General features: G+C 43.9%; 1 protein-coding gene across 1 annotated transcript in view; it reads left to right on the top strand.

Annotated features, from left to right (window-relative positions):
• Positions 1-16,615, top strand: part of Dnah8 (dynein, axonemal, heavy chain 8) — a 199,122-nt gene that overhangs the window by 165,199 nt on the left and 17,308 nt on the right. Inside the window, exons 86-87 of the mRNA XM_013029569.1 lie at positions 321-481; positions 14,657-14,813. Coding sequence (XP_012885023.1) covers positions 321-481; positions 14,657-14,813 — 318 coding nt within the window. The remainder of the gene's footprint in view (positions 1-320; positions 482-14,656; positions 14,814-16,615) is intronic.

Here is a 16,615-nt window from a genome sequence, read left to right as displayed (position 1 = left end):
CTTCCTTCCTTCCTTCCTTCCTTCCTTCCTTCCTTCCTTCCTTCCTTCCTTCCTTCCTTCCTGTACTGGGGCTTGAACTCTCAGGACTTGGGCAATATCCCTTAGCTCTTTTTTGCTGAAAGCTGGCACTCTACCAGTTGAGCTATAGCTTCATTTCTGGCCTTTTGGTGGTTAGTTGGAAATAAGTCTCACAGACTTTCTTGCCCTGGCTGGTTTCAACCTGTGATCCTCAGATCTCAGCCTCCTCAATAGATAGGATTACAGGTGTGAGACACTAGCGCCCAGCTTCAATTTCCTTGCATTTCTTCTCTCACTTACAGGTCTGGTTCAGCGAGAAGATGTTTGAACCTACCTTCTGTTTTTATACTGGCTATAAAATCCCCGTATGCAAAACCTTGGACCAGTATTTTGAGTACATCCAGTCCCTGCCGTCCTTAGATAACCCTGAAGTCTTTGGGCTTCACCCCAATGCTGATATCACGTAAGTTCTCCACAGTTTTTTAATTTGAAGGGCTCATTTGTAACTCAGCCTGGCAAAGCCTGTGCATTTCATTTTCTCTCTTAATCTTTCTCCTTTCCCCTCTTTTTATGTTACTGTGAAAAATAATGTCTTTTCCTGTCTCCCAATTACAACTTTGTCACATCTTGGCCTGCTCTCCTCTCACTAAATCCTGATGCCCTGGTGTTTATGACAACCTGAAAGTTCTAATTTATGCATTGATTATTTCTCCTCTGTCATGTCATAAAACCAGTTGGTGTTATTGGTATTGATGTTCTCCATTGATAGGACAGTAGTCTGGAAGCTCGTTATCTCTTTCTCCTAAAATCTATGACAAACACAATGCTCATTAATGCAGCCTAAAAAGGCCCAGTATACAGATTGAAGTGGAATTCCTGCCTGACCCTCTTGGATGGCCTCCCTCCTCACCCTTGCCCGCCTGGCTCCTTCCATCGGGAGCTGCCCCCTGCGCAGACCCAGCCCAGAAGAGACAAGAAGCACCTCTTTGTCCCAAACCCCGTGGATGAGGTCTCCCTGACTCTCCTCTCTGTAAAGATCCCAGCCCCAAACTCCAAACCAGACCACCAGACTCCACGGGGAGGCCCGAGGGACCCCCATCTGAGCTCCCTGCCTGCTCTTCTTCATGGGCATTGCCTCTGTGGCCCATTAGTAAAAAAAAAAAAAAAATTATGTACAGAAGAGGAGCTTCGTGAAGTTCAAGGAACCCAAACTCCTCGGGCAGATCCGAAGCTGACCCAACAGCACTGTGGCATATGTCTCCCCCAGACCCTCACCTGCGCCTGCGGTCTCACTAACCCTGCCATCAGGCATGGCCGGCCCCCCTCCCCACTGACGCTCTGTCCTCCCTGAGCACCCACCCTACCCCGCAGACATCTCAGTCCTCACGTCAGTCCTGCCCCTTCCATGCCCTCTAATCTGGCTCACAGTGATTTTCATCTCCAAAACATGGCATGAACAGACACACTGTGCCAGGAAGTACTTTGTCATTGCCTCTAGCTATGAACTTGGAGAAACTATACGAAGTTAGCTGGGAAGAGGAAAGGGGCAGCAGAATAAGAGAATGTTTGGGGATCCACTTGAAATATACTTGCCCTGGAAGATGGACACAGTGAAGTAAGAGGTCTTGCTCTGAGGGAAGTCTTGCTCTGAGGGAAGCTTCTCACATGTGGGCTAGACTGTAGCCGACTGCTTGAGGGCCTGTCTCTGTGTGTCTCACACACAGACCTTCAAGGTCCAATAACACCATGGTCCTCCCCACCTCACCCCAGACCTCAGCTCCCCTGGCCCTCCTCCGCTTGTCCCCCCTTAGCTTCCTGTTAGTCGAGCCACAGGCCCCCAACCACAGAGTAATTGCACTTCCTGGAATGTAAACTCTCCCCTGAAATACTGCAGTACATCTTCCACATTGCTTAAATGTCACCTTGTTAATGACACCTTCCCTGGCTACCCTGAATACAAACTGCAACCTACTCCCCTACCCCTTACCCTAAGCCCTGACCTCCTGGCCTATAGTTGTTGGTTTTCTTCTGTACTGTGTATCACCAACTCATATACTACTTTTTTTTTCATTATTTAGAGAATACTTTATTAGTTTCTGTAATCAAACCCACATAGATAAGACCTTACATATTTAATACAGTGCGTTTACCCCTGTACAAATGGAAAAAAATTAAGTTTAACATTTCTAGACCAATATGGCTATTAATTTCTGTACAATGCCAACTCTCATATACTACTTTATTCATATGTGATCATATATCACCACTACTGAAATATAAATTCCATTGCATCCGGAACGTTCGTCCATTTCCAGTGCTGTGTCTTTAGATACTCAGAAGTAGATACTGATTTGCCAGTTGATGTTGATTCTGTTGATACTGAATCAATAATACTAATCTGACCAATGGGATCACCTATAAAACAGTCTTCACATAAGTGGATAGAAAAATGCAGACAAATCTCCATGTACTTGTAAATTTGTGATTTAAAAAAATGCCCACTTATTGGCTGGGTTTGATTCCCCAGAACTGAAAGAAAGTGTTCACCTATGAGTGCTCTGAGCTTTGATTCCATTTTGGCAAGAGCCTGAAGAGTCACAGTTGCAGTTGAGGAGCATGGAAAACCACATTAAGACAGTTTCTCCTTGGCCTAAGAAGGTCAGCGATCCTCTGCTGGGATTTACTGTAGCAAGTTTGGCCACTAGCTTTCAAGAAAGATGAAGCAGCTAGACAAGGTCCAGAGACACAGACCCACAGAGCAAGTGGGGTCGAAGGCTTCCCATGGCTTTATTGTGAACTGTTAGAAACCATCAATAAAGAATCAGTGGTAGAGCGCTTGCCTTGCATGCATGAGGCCCTGGGTTCGATTCCTTGGTACCACATAAGCAGATTTTAAAAGCCAGAAGTGGCACTGTGGCTCAAGTGGTAGAGACTAGCCTTGAGCCGAAGAGCTGAGGGACAGCGCTCAAGCCCAGAGTTCAGTCCCCACGACTAAAAAAAGAAAAAAAAAGAATCAGTGAACATCCATGCACCTTCCTACCCTAAAGCCCACCATCATTCGTTTTATTCAATTGCCTATTCCCTTTCTGTAGCTCTGTATATTTATACACCTGTCGCTATGTCCATACAACCACATTGCCTCCTCCTTTTTCTCCCCCTGCTCGCACTCTCCTTGTAGGCCTTCCTAGTGACTACATCTAATGCTAATAACTCGTGTGTGTGTGTGTGTGTGTGTGTGTGTGTGTATCAGAGTCTTTCCTCTTATTCCACCCTGATATATTTTCTCTTGCACACTGAGTGTCCTGGTTCCCTATGACTTCACTGTATTTCTCATTTGCTTAGAATTTATGCACTGATTCCACTCCCAGCAGCAGAGCTGAGAACTAGAGTTCAAGATGTCTCTGCAGTCCTTTGTCCTCAGAATATATCCCATGGAGAGGACATAGAGTACTGTGTTCAAAAGTCGCTCAAGCATATTTGCATCTCTGTCATGCTGCAGTCACTGAGTGCTATTTGTATGGGCTTTAGTTATTGATTTGACGATGTAAAATCTGAACATGGTTCAAAGGCCACAATTAGATAATAAAGTGTTCTCAGGGAACACCTTTACTCTTTCCAGGTAGCACTGTGGTCTGGGACATCCCATGTTTTTATTTTTTCATTTTATTTCATTTTCCAAATTTTTATTAGGACCCATTACTTTGACAAGCATTGTTGTTCCATATTCACAAGTGCACATGAAGTATTTTAGCCAGATTCACCCTCCCTCTCCCTTTGTGTTTGCCCTCTCCCCCTCCCACGAGGGACCACCCCCAGGACAGAGCCTGCTTTGTATGCATGTCATTCATGCCTTTAGTGCATGCTAATTGTTCACAGGTGTTTCACTTTAGTATTTTACACATCCACATAAAGAATTTTAATCAGCTCCACTCCCACATTTACTCTTACCTTCCCCATTCCTACCACCCCTATTGTCAACAGCTTTCAGTTGTTTTAGTTTGCTCTCTTTATTCACAGATACATTGTATTTAAAACATGCCTCTCTTTTTTAAAAAGTCTTTCCTTTGCCTGCCTGCCTCTCAGTCCTTCCACCAGGCTCTCCTGAGGGGAACTTTTCTGTCCCAATGAACTTTAGAAGAGCTGTACACAAGTCTATGCTGTCCAGACCACGCCTCTTAAGTGACTTCAATGAAGTATCTACTTGGGTGTCTTTCAGACAGCTCCACCTTCAAGAACTCCCCACTGAGCCCATGATTCCCCCACTTCTTCTCCATCACAATAGCACTTGGAATAAAAGACAAGCTCCCCACCATCCCCAACCAGGCCCACCCCTCCAACCTCATTTAGAGCCCCGTGGTGACTCAAGGAGCAATCTTACAGACCCTGTGGGTAAATCAGCCTAGCTTGGAGATGATGATGGGGCTGACAGAGGGACAGGACCAGTGTAAACTGGAGCTGATGGGCTTTGGTGAGCAGGGTGATGGTCTCGAACCTTCTTCTCTAGTTGGTGTCCATCCATTGACACTAGCAAGTGGTAGAAAGGGGACAGGACCCACCTTTGTGCAAGGCTGTCTTCACACCTCTGTCCACAGGCCCACACTCATCACTGGTACTCACGCTGTAGGTTACCACAGTGAGCAATCTTTTCTCACATTGAGTGAGGTCAGGTAGAAAGCCAGCTGCCTCAAATGGAGGGGACAACTGGCTGGCCTTCGAGACTTGCAGCATCCTGCCTCTGGTCTGTTTCCATTCAAGTCCCATTTGCCCCTGCTCCCCCTCTCCCCTACCCATCGCAGGGCACTCTTTATCCAGCACATCTCAGCCCATTGTCGGATCCTTGCTCAGGTGGTTGGCCATGTTCTGCAGCTCCGTGGTCATCTGTTTGTGGTGTCTTCATTCTAGATTGAATTCTTCTTTCTTCTGGGCTCTGAAATACCTGGTGAATGGCATCCTCCCCAAAATGATCCTGACTTTTTGAATGGCTTCTTCGCTCTACTTCCTTGCTGTTCCCCCAGCAGCCACCAGGAGACAGTAAGCAATAAGGCACTCGGCTTCCAAGCTAAAACCTGCCCCGTGTCACTCTGGAAGATGGAACTCTTGAATACGAGTTCTATATGAAATCAAGGAAAGACTTCAAGATGTCCCTCCTGTATCTAGCCTGGGGAAAGGAATGGTGGAGGATTGGATTTACTAGTATACACATGAGAGGAGTTTAAGTCCCATTTGAGGTGTGTTAAGGTGGGAAAGATGGAGAATTACGTCTGAATGGGATGAGAAATATAGGCACAAGCCCAAGTGGGAGACAGGAACGACACCATGTGATCTGTTCAATAATAGCTAAGTCTGTGTGAATGCCAGAAGAATCCTTAATTTACATAATTACCCTCACCACTAATCCTGCTTCTAGATAAGCTCGTGGGCTGTACTGGGCCATGATAAAGAACTCTATGTCTCTGTTCATCAGAATGTGTCCTCTGAAGTTCACATTCATAATTTTTGAGAGGGACAGAGATTTGGAAAAAGAGCCACATGCCTCTCCCCTCCTTAGTCTTTGCTTCAAAATGCAGAATCTTGGAGAGGGGATATGGATACCAAGCTGAATAAATACTTTAAAATAAGTAAAAAATCTCTCCCAAAGGGGCAGACATCATGGTGACAGAAACTATAAAAATGCACAGCGTATTCACATTTTATTATCTAGATTTATAAGGTTCTAACACTGCAGATTCAACGATCCCAATGTCAAAAGCAAGTTATTTATTTGGGCTCTTTTTTTTCTCATTAGTGGTTATGCATATTTTTCTACTGAAATTTATCAAATCTTATTATAACTTTTCTATTCATTTCTATGCAGGACAAATTTAAATGTGTGCCATTTAGTATTAGCTGATGCTTCTGAAATTTTAGATTTTTTTTTTTGGTAAATGCTTACTGAATTTCCTGTGCAAAGGTATACATGAATCCAGTCTGATTTGGATACGCCTGTGCACTAATATCTCATTAGAAGGCTAATTGTTTATTTTCTAGGTAGTTCTGGGTCTGAACTGCTTTGCATTTTTATTGCCCATGACCCTGGCTTCTCAAAAAATCATCAAGCCACGCAGATTGAACTTCTTCCTGTATTTCTTCAGAGAAATTTTCTTCAAGAAGTAACTCAGGCCCCAAATTCATGGAATATTACAATTCTCAGTCTCCACCTCAGAGCCTTTATGGAACCTGTTTTCCTAAAACCCCCCTTGGGCATTTGAAGCATATAGAGATATTTGCAATTCTCCATTATATTATAGCCAGCTGACTAGGCTTCTGCCTTTCACATCTTTGCAGACATAAAAATCACATTGTGGAAAAGGAAATCTAAGTTGGATCGCTGTGGAATACTAGACAATTGCATTCTGTGCTTAATCAAATGTGTATTGGGGGGAGGGGGTTGGGGGCTCAGTGGGGGGGAGGGGGAGGGGGGATCTGCATAGCTGGTTCCACCCTCATTCAGAAGGAATCCTCTCTTCACACTCCTTCCCAACTGGTATGTTTTGAGGACTCTTTTCAGATAGCTTCATAAAAGAATAAAAAAACCCATAAAAGTGGGTTGGGAAGGTGGCTCAGTGGTAGAGCACTTGCCTTGCATGCATGAGGCCCTGAGTTCGATTCCTCAACACCACATAAGCAGGAAAAAAAAGCCGAAGTGGCACTGTGGCTCAAGTGGTAGAGCGCTAGCCTTGAGCTGAAGAGCTGAGGGACAGTGCTCAGGCCCAGAGTTCAGGCCCCATGACCAGACCCCCCAAAAAACACCATAAAAGTGACTTCTTAGGTAAGAGATAGCAGCAACAGCAGCCTCCCCATCAGTCTCTCCCCAGAGTGCCTGGGAACTTAGTCAGAGCCACCAGAAACAAGATGGCGGCCCCCACGAAGGCCTTGCCATCGCTCCTGCCATGGGCACAGAGCACATCTGCAGAGGAGAAGCAAGCTGGGGGCGAGCCCAGTGAGCGCCTGAGATCCCTACACATTGGGGTCCTGCCCTTTTTTCTTTGTAGTGAATGATTTTGTGCGCATGAGTGGAAATTTACAGCAGTTTTCCTTTTTACCTTTGAAGACCCGTGTTGATAAAAATAAAAATAATTGTCAAGCAGGCTTTCCTCTTTCTGATTCTCCTGTTTTGAGGGGAAAGGCATCTGCAAGCCATCCTTGAACTTTTTTTTCTTTGTTGGTTTTGGGGCCTGAACTCTGGGCCTGGGCGCTATCCCTCAGCTCTTCAGCTCAAGGCTAGCACTCTACCACTTGAGCCACAGCGCCACTTCTGGCTTTTTTCTTACGTGGTGCTGAGGAATCGAACCCAGGACCTCATGCATGCAAGGCATGAGCCACCTTTCCAGCCCCCATCCTTAAATTTTTAACAGCGGCTACAGTCCCAGCATTTAAAAGTCATTGGGAAAAAATATAAGGAAAATATCAGTAACCCCGAGGGAAGAAAAGTCACTGAAAATAGCCTATGAAAACAACAAAATTAAGTTATCAGAAGTCAAGGATGCAATATTATATCTATATATCTACATAGATATATGTCCCTTTGTAAGGTAGAGACGTGGCAAGAAAAGAAAAATAGCAATATTCGTGTGCTAAATTTTTACCATAAGAAGGAACAGATAATTAAATTTTCATGCCCTTTAAATATTGGAGAATTGCTTTCCGTTGTATTTGAAGTTTAATACAATTCCAGCCAACTGGCTTTAATTCAACAAACAAACATTTATTGAGAACTTGCTGTCTAGCTACCTTGTAGATGCAAAGATGAGTAAGACGCTGTCCCTGCCCTTGGAGCTCATCCTCTCCTGGGGAAAAATGAATGAATGGCAAATACTTATGTAATGTATTCCAATAAACTCGAAAATCAGGGTCCTGAGAAGTTGCTGTGGTGTATATGGACAATAAAATGAGGGAGCAATACATTCCAACTTTGGGATCAAAGTAAGGTAGTGTGGGATGTCACATTTAAGTTATGCCTTAAAGGATGCATGGTTCTCAGGTTAGAAATGAGGTTTGCAGCAGGGACTGAGTACAAGGAAGAGAAACGTGGGTGGAAAAGACCACACTATAGAAGAAGAAATAGTCAAGATGACTGGGGAAAGGGCATGAAGAAGGAACAGTGTAGTGGGTAGCTGGGAACCAAGCACAGCTTTCTTGGACGGGGTAGGGGAAGACAGAGCTCACACAGAGGTGAAGGACAGACACAGTGTGGTTTGTGGAGATTGGGGGTGTTGTGGTAAGGAATCTGGGACCGTTGTGCAGGTCATAGGGCTGGTAATAAGGCTGAGTACAAGAAAGATGTGGGAATGGGACTTAGAAAAGCAAGAGAGCCCGGGGAGGGATGGTTCAGAGGCCCCATCTCTGAGGATTCCAGTTGGGCAACTGGGAGAAGACCGCCGTTCAGAGAGATGGGATGAGAAAGCGTTCAAGAAGGGATAAGAAATCACGAGACTAGTTTCAGATTCGCATGGGGTAAGACGCAAAGGGCTCAAGGAGTCCGGGGAAATGTGGCTGGAGGAGTTTGTGGGGGAGTCAGAGACTGGGTGTTACTCAGCCTGGCCTGGTGTTTCTGGTTCTGTGTTAGTCATCACCGTGGGTAGCAACACCTCCATTGTCCCTAAGAGCAACTTGCCAGCATGTTCTGTCTCCACGGAATCTAAAGCTAGATGGAGCCCACGGGATAGTATGAATCACACACAAGTTTAAGTTTCTGGGAAAAAGGGCTGGGAAGGTGGCTCAGTGGTCGAGCGCTTGCCTTGCATGAATGAGGCCTTGGGTTCGATTCCTCAGCACCACATAAGCAGAAAAAGCTGGAAGTGGTGCTATGGCTCAAGTGGTAGAACGCTAGCCTTCAGTTGAAGAGCTGAGGGACAGCGCCAGGCCCAGAGTTCAGGCCCCACGACTGACAGGAAAAAGAAAAAAAAAAAAAGATGAATGACAGCCTGTGAATCCACCACCTGTAACGATTTCATTTTGTTGTCAGATATTGTTGTAAGACTTCTCCTTTAGAGTTTACTTGCATTTTGCCACTATTACCTATGCACTTTGGTTTAAAACCTAGGATTGTGTGGTACACAATTATATATCAAGTAAACATTTCTTTTTTTTGGGGGGGGGAGGTCCGGTCGTGGGGCCTGAACTCTGGGCCTGGGCGCTGTCCCTCAGCTCTTCAGCTCAAGGCTAGAACTCTACCACTTGAGCCACAGCGCCACTTCTGGCTTTTTTTTTCTGCTTATGTGGTGCTGAGGAATCGAACCCAGGGCCTCATGCATGCAAGGCAAGCGCTCTACCACTGAGCCACCTCCCCAGCCCACTCAAGTAAACATTTCTTAAAACACTAGATTGCACAAAACTCCAAAGTTCAGGAATGGGCTGCGAGTATCTTTTGTGCCATTTTACTGAAATACTTTGCTCTCTGTTCACATTTTCAAGGGTGTGAGTGTTCGAAGTACTCATTTTTCCATCTTTAAAATGAGTGTCTTCTTGCATCTTCTAAGAGCCCAATATCTGAGTAGGAGTTGCCCACAAAATAAAGTAATTTTACAGTTTAAAAATTATACATGACTGGGCTGGGAATGTGGCTTAGTGGTAGAGTGCTTGTCTAATAGGCATGAAGTCCTAGGTTCAATTCCTCAGTACCACATAAACAAACAAAAATTATACATGACATATATAATGCAAACTCAATTCTGATTCATTAAAAGCAACTTCTATGTGATGAGCCCTTACTGTGAAGTTCACATATGTAAAGGTAATATGGAAACAATGACCTGACCCTGACTCTGTATTTTGTGTCGTTTTTGTTGTGGGGCTTGAACTCAGGGCCTGGGTGTTGTGCCTAAGCTGTTTTTCACTCAAGGCTAGCACTCTACCACTTTGAGCCACAGCTCCACTTCTGGGTTTTTGTGGTGGTTAATTGGAGATAAGAAGCTCATGGATTTTCCTGCCCAGGCTGGTTTTGAACTTTGATCCTCAGATCTCAGTTTCCTGAGTTGCTAGGATTACAGGCATGAGCCAACAGCATTTGGCCAGTGACCCAACTCTGGATGGGGAGATAAGCATTCACTAAGTCTGATGTGAGGACTGCCCTAATCACTGTATTGACGAGTCCAGTATGTAAAGCATGGTGCCATATGCATTTACCTGGCTGAGACCCTTGGATGGGAGGCAGTTGGCTGGATACAATGTCTGGGTTCACACGTACTATTCGACCTGCTCATCAGACAGAAGTGCTTTGGGGAAGTATGGCCCCCTTTCTCTGTTCCTACAAAAGTGCAAAGAGCCGGGATAACTTTTATCAGTGAGTAGCTCCTTAGAATTCTGACAGTGCAGCAAGTTCCACAAAAGCTTGTTTAATTCACACCTAGGAATAATGAGAGAAAAGGCTGTGAGTTTCTCTTCCCATACACTAATGAGAAAAGTGAGAGGAGAGTCTTTCTGGGGGTGGGGGGAGGGAGGGAGGCTGGCAACACACACACACACACACACACACACGGGTGAGGTGTGTTTCTGTGGGGGGGAACACACCTCAGACAAGATATATGTACAAGACTTTATAACAGTAAGTCTTTATAACCGTAAGTCTTGATAAGGCTCTCTGAAAGTCTGTAGAGTCGACAGAAGAGGTGCTGGACTGTGTATTCACTGCTGAGGTGAGGCATCATTCGGAGGCTGCAGAATAACCTCACGGGGTACAATAGTCAGTTATGGTCTCATTTTTGTGTATCATATTCTGGGTTCAGGTATTAAATTCTAGAAAGCCATTCTGACTGAGATTTCTGTATGATAGGTTATTTTTTTAAGTCATCCTTTTTGCTTTATGTTTTTCTGTATTATGTTGTTCTCAGTTAAAAAAAAGTGTGATTTTCATAATAGAATATTAAAACCACTTCCATTCTGAAAAACAGAGAAAGGCAACCTTCCACTGGTGAAGCTGCCTCAAGGTCAACAAACCAACAGAGGCAAGTCAGCGACAAATGTTCCAGGTTCACAGAAACATACCGCACTCATGCATGTACCCCCCCCCACACACACACCAAAACATACCTCACACTTTCTTTTAAAAACTACTTTATCAAATACTGAGTAAATGTATAAGATTAAACCCATGGTTAAATAGAAAGAGTATAAAACATTGCCTTTTGTATACTATTTCTATATTACGTTTCTTTCTCCTCCTCCCTCTTCTTCCTCTACCTCCTCTACCTCCTCCTCCTCTTGTTCTTCTTTCTCCTTCTCCTTCTCTTTCTCCTCCTCCTTCCTTTTGGTGAGTAAGTTTTTCCCATTCCATTTCCCCCTTCCTCTAGTTTACAGCACCCATAGAAATCATAATACCCATTCTGAACTAAGTCTAAAATGAATGTATTCATCATTCAGAATTTCTTAGTTCTAAAGCTCTCTGCTGAGAGTCCCATGCTTTAATTCTATCTTGTTTGGGTTTTTTTTCCTCCCGGTCCCACAGTTAGATCTGCAATTGTTTTTACACTATAATGCTTATTTAGATTTACACATCAGTTCTTTTCTATACCTCACACTTTCATTAGAATTATTTTTCTCCTTTCTCATGTATATTCTTTGGATTTCCTCCCATGAAGGCTTGTTGGTGGTGGTTCAGTCTTTTGCTCTTTTCTGATGTGTCTTATTTTTGCCCTCCTTTCTTGAAAACTACTTGTTTTAGTTTTAATTTTTGCAATGCTGGGAAAGGAACCCAGGGCTTTGAGTTTGTGAGCAAGTGCTCTACCACTGAGCAACATCCCCAACCCTGGAAAATAGTTTTAATGAGGCATAATGTGCTTCTATAAATCCCTTCCTGTCAGGTGGATATGAAGATGATTTTTAATGTTTGCGGGCCATGTAACAACCACTGCAGTCTAATTTTTGAACATTTCCATCATCCCCAAATAATGTCTCATCTGGAGTTAATCTCCACTGCAACCCATCGTCAGCCCAGCATCAGGCAACTAATAATCTGTTTTCTGTCTTTCCTGAACATTACTTGCAAGTATAGTATAGTATAATATATAAATATGTATATATATATATACACATATATATATAGCCTTTTGTGTCTGGAGCCTTGCATTAAGCATGTTTTTGAAGTTCATATATATTGTAGCATGGGCCAGTCAATATTGTATTTCACTGTCTTTTATTATCCAGTAGTGTCCCTGTGGATGGCCACCCCACATTTTGTAGACAGACATTCATTCACAAGTGGATAGGCATTAAATGACTAGGGAGGAAATTATTGGGTCATATGGTTGATTTTTTTTTTATTTTTTTGTTGGTTGTGGAGCTTGAACCCTGGGCCTGGACGCTGTCCTTGAGCTCTTTAGCTCAAGGCTAGCGCTCTACCACTTGAGCCACAGCTCCCACTTCCGGCTTTTTCTGCTTATGAGGTGCTGAGGAATCGAACCCAGGGCCCCATGTATGCGAGGCAAGCACTCTACCACTGAGCCACCTTCCCAGCCCAGTTGATGTATTCTTTTTTTTTTTTTTTTTTTGTTGGTCGTGGGGCTTGAACTCTGGGCCTGGGCGCTGTCCTTCAGCTCTTCAGCTCAAGGCGAGCGCTCTACCACTTGAGCTACAGCACCACTTCCGGTTTTCTGGTGGTTTATTGGAGATAGGAGTCTCACGGTCTCTCCTGCCCGGGCTGGCTTTGAACTGCGATCCTCAGATCTCTGCCTCCTGAGTAGCTAGGATTACAGGCGTGAGCCACCAGCGCCCGGCTATTGATGTATTCTTAACATGTCAAGAACCTGCCCAACTATTTTCCAAAGTTGACTGCACCAGTTTACCCACAACGGATACTAGATAGAATACTCTTTTCCATCATTGTAGACTTTGTTGCTGCTGTTAAGAAACTACTGTGTCGGTATGTTATTTTTTCCTAAATAGTCTGGTTTATGAATCTCTGGCTGCTTTTTAAGTACTCTGTTTGGTATTCCTCAGTCTTACTGTGTTGCATCTGCATGCGATTCTTATTTGTTTGTGCATTCTATGTAAGGTTCATCTTACTCGGAGTCATTATTTCATTTATTTTCTCTGTTTTATTGTCAGTTTTCTATCTCTCCAAAACTTTACTGAGCTGTCCATTAGAGTTTATCCCTGTGGCCTACATGTCTCTTAGCTTTTCTCTCATCATTTTCTACTTATTTTCTCCTGTGCAGATTCTACATAATATCATCAGATCTATTTTCCATTTCTTTTTCTTTCTTTCTTTCTTTTTTGGTCATGGGGCTTGAACTCTGGGCCTGGATACTGTCCCTCAGCTCTTCAGCTCAAGGCTAGTGCTCTACCACTTGAGCCACAGCACCACTTCCAGTTTTCTGGCAGTTTATTGGAGATAAGAGTCTCACAGACTTTGAACTGGCTTTGAACTGTGATCCTCAGATCTCAGCATCCTGAGTAGCTAGGATTACAGTCACGAGCCACTGGTGCCTGGCTGCTTTCCACTTCTAAAGTTCTTTCTTCAGCTGTATCTAATATGCTATTGAATCCATTACGTACTAGCTGTTATTGCAGGCAGAATAATGGACCCTTCAATAATATCAGTATTATATTCTCCAGAAGCTGGAGACAGGTGTCAACCTTATATGACAAAAGATATGGAGGGCTGAGACAAAGGGACATTAAAATAGGGATGTTGTTCTGGGTTATCCTAGCAGGCCCAATCTAATCACAAGAGCTCTTAAAGAGGGAAACAGAGCGTTGAAGTGGCAGAAGAAGGAGATTCAAATGATTAAAGGCACTTAATCTGTCCTTTCTGCCTTGGAAGGGATAGGGGAAGGTTACCAGGAATGCTTCTAGAAACTCTGGAGGACCCTCAGCTGATAGCTAGCAAGGAATTGGAGATCTCAGTCCTACAACCAAAATAAATGAGTTCTGCCAGTAATATACCGAGCAAGGAAATAAATCTTTCCCAACCACTTACAAGAAATCTAGCCCTGCCAACACCTTGATTTTAGCCCAGTGAGATCTGTGTCATACTTGACTCACCAAACTATAAGATAGTAAATTTGTGGTGTTTTAAGCTGCAGACTTAGTGGTAGTTTGTTATAGCAGTGATAAAACACTAATATAGGTTCTAAGTTTTAGAACCTATCTTTTTTTTTCCAGATGTTCTGGTTTGTTCTTTTTTAAGTACGTTATTCATGTGTATAGTTTTCTATTTCATTCTCATAGCTAAATAGAATGAAGTATCACAGGTAGACTCTTTCTACATCACCCATTTCCTGAGGGCACAGCCCCAGTCTGTCTCAGATTTAGGTTTAGATTTAGAACATCAGGGTCAGTTGATGTCCCCAGAGTACAGTCTGACGTAATACCTCTGGATTCCAGTTTTCACTCTGCGTTTTGTTGACTTGGAGGATTTTTTTTTAATTTAGTGTCTTTGATTGTAAGGTAATTGTACTCATCTCTTCGAATCTTACCGGTGTTTTCTGTTATCTTTAGAAAGGTTGTTCATGAAAGCATTCTCATCATCTTGTTCAGATGGGCGTCTCACCCTTTCCTTAAGGTGACTGCGCAGAGGTGTAACTCCTCTATTTGCAGGATGCAGATGTACAATTTCAGTAATATCACCGTATCTCACTAAGGCTTCATTCCTTACTGCCAGGTATCAGAGCAACACCGCTTCCGACGTTCTTGAAACAATTACCAACATTCAGCCCAAAGAGAGCGGAGGAGGAGTGGGGGAGACCCGCGAGGCCATCGTGTACAGGCTGTCTGAAGACATGTTGAGCAAGCTGCCCCCGGATTACATTCCCCACGAGGTGAGCCCCACCCCTGCCCACTGGTATCCGGGCTCCACCCAGCTGAGCACAGGCCTGGGTGGTATGGGTCAGTCACTCCTTCTCTCTGCCATTCCCCCTTCATTTTCAACATGCATTTTACCCTTGGTTCTCTTCCTTACCCTCCCTCAAGCATCCTCTGAATTATGACTGCCATTCATCTGACCCCTTTCCCCATTGTCTTTCATGCCTTGAACCAGGAACTTCCAACCTCTGAGACTTGGGTAGCTGGGACCACAGGCATGTACCACAACACCCAGTGTTCTCCATTTGTGTGTGTGTGTGTGTGTGTGTGTGCGCGTGTGCGCACGCGCGCTCCAGTCCTAGGGCTTGAACTCAGGACCTAGACACTGTCCCTAAACTTTTCCACTCAAGGCTATAGGGCTCTACCATTTGAGCCACATCTCCATTTCAGGCTTTTTGGTAGGTAATTAGAAATTAAAAGTCTCATGGACCTTCCTGCATGGGCAGCCTTCGAACCACAATCCTCAGAGTTCAGCTTCCTGAGTAGCTAGGATTATAGGCATGAGCCACCAATGGCTCGCTAAATTTCTGTGTGTGTGTGTGTGTGTGTGTGTGTGTGTTTAACCTTAAAACACCTTTACAAAGTAATCTATCATTCAAAAAGATTTTCTATTTGACAAATATAATAACATTTTAATATTTAAAGTACTATACATCTTTATTGATATTTTAAATATTAAATTATTTTAAAAGAATGGTAATAAACCCAATTTACATGTTAACATAAATGACACTTTGTTTTTTAAGGTAACTATTTTCAGAGGCAAAAATTTTATGAAGATGTGTGTGGATTATCCAGGTCTATAATCTCAGGTACTCACAAATCAGAGATAGGGAGGCGTGCATTGGCAAAAGTTAGAAGATGAGATCATCTCAACAAATAATCAGTGGGTGTGGTAGAGCACACATAGTCCCAACTAGTTGGGAAGTTATATTCTAAATCACATAGCCTCTGATGAACCCCACTGCAAACTCCTGAGGGAATGAAAGAGTCAACTAATATGTTTCTGGTATTACAAAAGCAATCCACTCTAGATTCATATTTATTTATGGTAGAATGTCAGACTGCTCTTAAAATTCAGGAACCCTTCAACTCAGCCTCCTTCATGCAAGTGGGAAGGGTTCTGTTTTCTGTCTAGCCTGAGCCTCCTCTTTCCTGTTCTTACTATTGCTGGACATAGCTTTGCCTGAATCCAACACTGGCCTGGGTCAGATTTAACATCTTGATGAACAGGTCAGCGGCTAATGGCTTCACCATTCTCGGGCACCTGGCAGCCAGGAGCCCTGAGGCTGCCTGGACTCCAGGCCTCCAGCCTGCTGCTGGTTATGGTTTGGAGCCTGCGCTTCTTTTGAAGCTTAGCATCTGGCTCTCCTGCTGCCATTTTTCTTCCTAGAGTTGACGATAGAGTTGTTGGTTTTCTCCTAGAGTTGACATGTTGCATTTGGCTGGGTCAGTGAAACTCCACTCTAATCATTTACCCGTACATCTGAACAGAAGCTGTTTACCATGGAGAACAGTAACCTACCTGTCCTAAAATGCCTGGCAGATGGCCTATCTAGCAAATTTCCATCAACTACATTACTAAACTCTCATGTTCATTTAGCTTAGCCATTTTTCAAAACTTCAAAACAAAAAAAAAAGTTATTCTCTCTTTTTTTTTTGGGGGGGGGGGTCTGGTTGTGGGGCCTGAACTCTGGGCCTGGGTGCTGGCCCTCAGCTCTTCAGCTCAAGGCTAGCGCTCTACCACTTTAGCCACAGC

The sequence above is a fragment of the Dipodomys ordii genome, unplaced genomic scaffold (genome assembly GCF_000151885.1).
Source record: "Dipodomys ordii isolate 6190 unplaced genomic scaffold, Dord_2.0 Scaffold120, whole genome shotgun sequence".
NCBI lineage: Eukaryota > Metazoa > Chordata > Mammalia > Rodentia > Heteromyidae > Dipodomys > Dipodomys ordii.
Note: the sequence above shows the minus strand (reverse complement) of the source record. Positions and strands in the feature narration are given on the sequence as shown.